General features: G+C 39.2%; 1 protein-coding gene across 2 annotated transcripts in view; it reads left to right on the top strand.

Moving 5' to 3' along the window:
- The window catches only part of ndst3 (N-deacetylase/N-sulfotransferase (heparan glucosaminyl) 3), a gene marked incomplete in the record, with an annotated part of 57,572 nt that overhangs the window by 23,764 nt on the left and 27,575 nt on the right, over positions 1-6,233 (top strand). For both annotated transcript variants that reach the window (XM_014007855.1, XM_014007856.1), the window contains 1 exon segment: positions 4,322-4,450. In XM_014007855.1, the coding sequence (XP_013863309.1) occupies positions 4,322-4,450 (129 nt within the window).

Consider the following 6,233-nt stretch of genomic DNA (forward strand, 5'->3'; position numbering starts at 1 on the left):
ACCTGATGCGTCAAAATTGGACGCAAAGGGACCTTTGAAAAACGTCAATATGTGACGACTCGGGAGTGAGAATGTGTTGCTCCAACATGTAAGGCTGGATGGACAAGTCTTCCCTTGTTGACATCCTTTAATTAATTTATAAATAAAAAGTTTCTGCATTACCATGTATTTGTAAATCCCTCTATCAAAGTACAATGAACTGCTCTGTTGGCTGGAAGTGGGCGGGGTCTGAACCGCTTCATTTGGATTTAAAGAGACAGCCTCAAAAGGAGTCACATCTCAGAAAAGGGGTGAAAGAGGGGCTTGTGGAGCTACAATAAGGAGGAATTCAGACCAAAGCATTGCAGTTCCACTTTATATAGACGCCAACTGAATGATTTAAATGTGAAAAAGACGGATTTAAAAGCATGTCTCTTTTAATGATAGCTCTTTTTTTAGCTTTCTGAATGTGACTATGTTTAATGCTGAAAAGTACCTCCCAACACTGAGGAGAAACCATRTTAAGCAGTTTTCTGTGAGAGGAGAGAAATACAGAGTTGCAGAGTTTTATAGAGGAAACAGGTCATCTACYAGACTATATCAGTATAAACTGTGTTGTCAGGGAAAAAAATACAAAAATAAATTTGAAAGTCGATATACTGCCGAGCTCTGCTTATCATTCACCCAATCCCCTGACCTCTTGGAAGGTAACTTTTAAGACTTTAGCCACATCCGCCCCATTTTCCTCACCTTTCTCATTTTTCACATCCAATTCTTCTCGCCATTCCTGTCTATTAATCTCTTTCTCCTCCGCTGTGCGCTCCATCTTTGTTTGCTCAGAGGAGGACAGGAAGTTGTCTTAAGGCGGCAAAATTGGTGTTTGTGTGTCTCTGTCAGCAGATTGAGAGCCACCCACTGGACCTACAGTATCAGAACAAATCAGACTGAGATATGGGGCTGCGGTGTGTGTGCATGCGCGCGTGTGTGTGTGTGTCTGTGTGTGAGTGTGTATTCCTTTTTTTAAAATGTACTATATCAGTTTGAGCTATAGCTCTGTGGATAATTGGTTTGGTGAAATAGTGCTGAGTGTCTGTAGCTRTGGTGGCCTTCTCACACACGTGTATGTGTGTGTGTGCGCGTGTGAAAATGAGTCTGCAGTGTTTTATAGATAAACCCATATCAGCGCTTCCAGTCTTYCCTCTATTTCACACAGAGAAGTGCTCCACAAGGAGTTTGCTATAAAGCTGTTCCTCTCTTTCCCCCCTCTCCTGTTCTTTTATTAATTATCAAATAAAAGAAAAAAAAAACATTTATTACATCATCTGGAAACTGTTTGCGTCCAGCCTTATCTCGCCTTTTTGTAGGTAAATTTACTTCCACATAAAGACTGCGATTCTTCTTCCGTCTACAATTGTTTGCCAGTTCCTACTTTTACTGATGTAAACTAATTATGTCGGAGCGTTAAAGCAAAAGAGCAAATTAATTTCCGTTTAATGAGTTGAGAGATCAGTTAGACCCCGTTTTCCTCAACTCAAGGGCGCAGTAGGCAGCACGAGGCATGCTAGTGTGTTTGGGTGTTTTGTTGCCAAGGCGGAGCTCTGCATGCAATTTCTCAAGATAGGATTAAACACAATCTGTGAACTCYTCCTTCTGCTTTGGGAAAGCGCACAGCACAGGATCCAGGTGAGGTCAGAAAGGGCAGCAGTACAGTTTGAAGATCTGTCTAATCACAAGTTTCATTAATGCACCWATAGATTGAATTTCATGTGTGTAACTTGATAAACAGTGGTGGGTACAGTTCCCCTAAAGCACTAAAGCTCTAATAGGGGAACTAATTTCTTTATTAGTGCTTTAGGGCTTTTGCTATTTTTAAAATTCATTAATGGATTAGCTCATGCTAAAATTATAGATTAAATTTAGAAGCACTAACTGAGGTCTTTATATGCTATTGATCAACATTATTGCTCACAATTGAGGGTGAAAGCTGTCATACATTTTGCTCATATGCGTGTCAGTTATCTACAAGGTCACATGTATCAAACGCAAGGCCCGCAGGCCAAAAGTGGCCTGTGGGTGACTCCCATTTGGCCCGCCAAGGCACTAAAGGACAACATTCAGCACACAGTAAATATTGTCTCGTTGACTCTGAAGAATGCTCCATGTCTTAGCTGGATTATTTTAGTGCTTTAGAATTAACTTTTGCTATTTTTTTCAGTGAGTTAGTGCTTTAGAATTAACTTTTGCTATTTTTTTTCAGTGAGTTAGTGCTTTAGAATTAGGGGACCTAAATATTTGAGTTAGTGCTTTAGGGCTAATGCAACTAATAAATGGATTTGTGCTGCCCACCACTGGCTCAAACCTTCTAGAGCTACACATGTGGGTGTTTGTCACTGTTACACAATTTGCTTTTTGACAGTATACAGTATCGGCTTAAGAGTTACTAGTGAACCAACTCCTAAGTTTTTCTGTATGTGAGAGGAAAGGTGTGATTGCATCAAAGACAACTGTTACAACTGATTCTCCCATAGAGGGAACCCAATTCAAGTTGGTCTGCTGCAGCCAATTAGCATTAGGCAACACAAAAAGGACAATTATTTCAGTTTTACAGATCTTGAGCTAATTTTTGGTGTGGTAGTAGCTGAGAGTTATTCTCAATACTTATTTTGAGCTCAAACACAGTTCCTAAATATTACAGGAGATATTAGCATTAACAAGATTTAATTAAAGCTGTTAAAATAGACAATTTTCATCACAAAATCATTTTTTGTTTAAAACTCCAGCATGAACTGCGGTGAGAAATATGCATTACTTTGAGGAATCTTTCATTTTAACGTAAGATTAATCTGTCAAATATCGTTTTGGAAATGTATTTTAGCAAATAGAAACATTACAAATGTTTAACCTGCTTAAAAACCAACTTTAAACTGAAACACATGATGCACTGCATGACTGAAGACGTTTGCCAGAACTGAAAATTGGATAAAAGGAAAAATCTGAGCTACAATGGTACAGTTTGGAGCTTTACAATTCTCAAAAACTTTTATATTTCATAAGGCCAGGAGCTCATGAGTAGAGTGGCTGCAGCTGTGAYGGATGAAACAGAGAACAGGTGAAACTGGCAGGTTGACTGTTGAAAATTATTGACAGGCAAAAAGGCTGATAGCACAGAGGAGGACACAGGTAGGAAAAGACAACATAACACAACAAACTAAGCATCGACCAGAAAAATCAACACAAAAATACATCCTGACACTCCCACACTTTTATCTCTGACAAGTCGATAAAATCAATTCAAAATGCAAGTGCAATAAGACAGAGACTTTTGGTGGTTTTCAAATTGTGATCAAACTGAAAAATTGGCTCCTGCTTTGTGGGGGCAGAGGGAATTTGTGGCTGAGATGTCAAAGGGTAGCAGACTAGAGGCATGTAGCCAACCAGCCATCATCGACTCCATGATAAATATTGGTAATTATAGTGTTGCACTGCAAAATATGAGAAAATTAGTGTGTCACCACAGGTTGACATGTTTTCATTTCTGTTTTTCCAAGCGCCGAATGCAAAATGTCGCCTTTGTCATTGTTGGCAAAAGCCAGATGTTAGTGGRTGTTGGAGGTTTTCTTGTCCAAAATGATCAGAGTTTTCTGAACCCTTTTTTTTCCAGACATGTTGGCTGGTCATTAGAAGGACTAAAAACAGGTAGAACTAATAAACTTTCATTAGTTACTTCTTCTGTTTAAGTGGCAGCAAGTCTGCTTGTTTAATCCCCCAGATCCCAAAACTAGAACACCTAAATGGATCAAAGCCACAGTTAATTACAATATTACCATATGCCGCATCACACAGCACATCAGATTATCTTGACCTGCTCTGCTGTCTGTTGGCATTATAAAGTTATTATTCAGATAAGCTTGACTTTATAGTTCATCTCATCCTTTCACCCTGACATCTGTTATCTGATGCTTTTGTTGTAACTTCAGGCCATCTTTGTACTTTATTTATCCTTTGTACTTACTGTGATCATCCCTTTCAAATTATCACAAAACCAGCTGTTTCAGTTTGCCTTTTTATCTCATAATATTGCATCATGTTCATTTCCTTGTGACACTTAAGGAAATGTGAGGAGGTGGGGAGCTCTACACATCAAAGTCGACACATGTAAAACAAAAACAGTGTACAGTATGCATAAAGCCTCTAGTGGCTCACTTTTATTTGTTGGCAAAAGTGAATTGTTGTCTTGTCAATTATGTTACCAGTACTTTTCTTGTTTACTGAAACAAACACCAGTTTAATTTGAAGATCTAAAATACACTAACAGCTCTTTTCCCTGCATGTATTTGTCCAGGTGCTGCCTCGCCAGACATGTGGCTTGTTTACTCACACCATCTACTACAAGGAATACCCCGGAGGACCTAAAGAACTGGACAAAAGCATCCGTGGGGGAGAGTTGTTTCTCACAGTGCTACTCAACCCAGTGAGTCAGAGAAAGGACACACACAGTCAGAGATATGCTCACACATGATGAACAAATTGAGGAGCAGGGAGGCTTTGCTTGAGCTCTTTTGATTTTCGCTCTTAAAGAGGCATTATGACGGTTTGGTGCCCTCACGTTAAAGCTATCACCTTTTAGTCCTAATCTTTTATCCCCCTCTCTGTGTTTTTGCGGTGTTTGTCGATCTTTTCTTGTCAGGGGCAGCTTCTCACGCAGTTGCTGTGTTCGTCTCTCCACTTTAAATTAGGTCTCGCCACAGGGGGGTTGCTGTCACATACATACACACACACACACATTTTCCACCTCTCACTTACTCCTGCTGTGGATGTCAGCTCAACTCGACTCTCCTTTGAATTAAGGAACAGAATTAGGTTCAGGGTGGGAGTTAAAATGCTTATCTCGCATTGCTTACGCAGTTCGGCATACTTGAAGATTTTCAAAGGAAATGTCCCCGAATATTGTGTGTCACCCTGTTTCCTTCTTTCTGACTGCCTCCAACCTTGCACGTGCACGAACACACAAAGATGCTCATAGACCGGCAGTAAGCCACATTGAAGTGTCAGGTAAGGGAGTGCTGAACCAGAGGAGCTGTCAGAACTCAGCGAACATCACAGAGTCAAGTACGGCTTCTTACAATACCCCAGTCTGCTTCTTTCTTTTGTCTGTCCCTCCCCCCCACTTTGTCTCTGCGTGCCCTTCTTTTGTTTTGAGTTATATTTCTGTTCCATTTTTATTTCCTCTTTGTTATAGTCTAATTTTTTTGTGTCTCTCTGCGTCTCATTAGTTTTGTTGTTGGGAAAATAAAATACAAAGGGTTTTTTCAATCGACACTTGAAATGAGAATTGAGTTTATGCGTAGTTCTACATAATTTAAAACATAAATAACACCTTCACAGAGAAAAGATATCTAGTTCACATTAGATGTTTTTTTTGTCTCCCTCAACAAAAATATTTTAATTCTAGATAAGGACCTAGGAGGTTTGTGAGAGGAAAGTAAATTAACAATGTAATGTAAAGGGTTAGGATATGATGAAAGAAGAGCAATATATATCTTTTCATACTTTTTCCCCAAGTATGTTTTACTGAAAGTCTAGAATTAGGAACTCTTTAAACCAACCTGTGTAAATTTGTTTTTAATTTTAGCTTTTCTAAAACCATTTAATACTGTGTTATGTTTTAATTAAATATCTACAGTTATTTACTGTATCAGTATTTACAGTGGTCTTGATTCTCTTCATAGTTGTATTGCTTGCCTTTGGAATGGAAAATCAGAAGTGTGAATCCCACTCAAAGAAACCTTGATAATGGTTGAAAAAATGATGCCATACTGGTTTGCATGTCACCTCTGTTGAGAAGGAGAGGTGCCTCAAGTTGACATAGGGCACATATGCACTGTCATATCAATTTCCCACAACCAGAATAACATGTTCAGAATAGCATGCTCGCCGTTTGGATTATTAATCGGCGTAAACCTCCACTCTCATTTGGATTACAAATTCTTTTCACTGAATCAGATTGCTGTATAGTATATTCCAATTGATGTGTTTCCGTGGCACATTTTTATTCCGATTGGCCAATTATTCTGATTACTGATGTCCATGTAAACATCGCTGGCAACTGGAGCAGTTCCTGTTGCTGAAATTTTTAGCCTTTAAAGATCGATTCACGACTGCCACTAGTGGTAAAATACTGATCTCTAAATGATACAAAATACAGGAGTATATAGGAGAGGAGAGGAGAGGAGAGGAGAGGAGAGGAGAGGAGA

The sequence above is a fragment of the Austrofundulus limnaeus genome, unplaced genomic scaffold (genome assembly GCF_001266775.1).
Source record: "Austrofundulus limnaeus strain Quisiro unplaced genomic scaffold, Austrofundulus_limnaeus-1.0 Scaffold45, whole genome shotgun sequence".
Classification (NCBI taxonomy): Eukaryota; Metazoa; Chordata; class Actinopteri; order Cyprinodontiformes; family Rivulidae; genus Austrofundulus; species Austrofundulus limnaeus.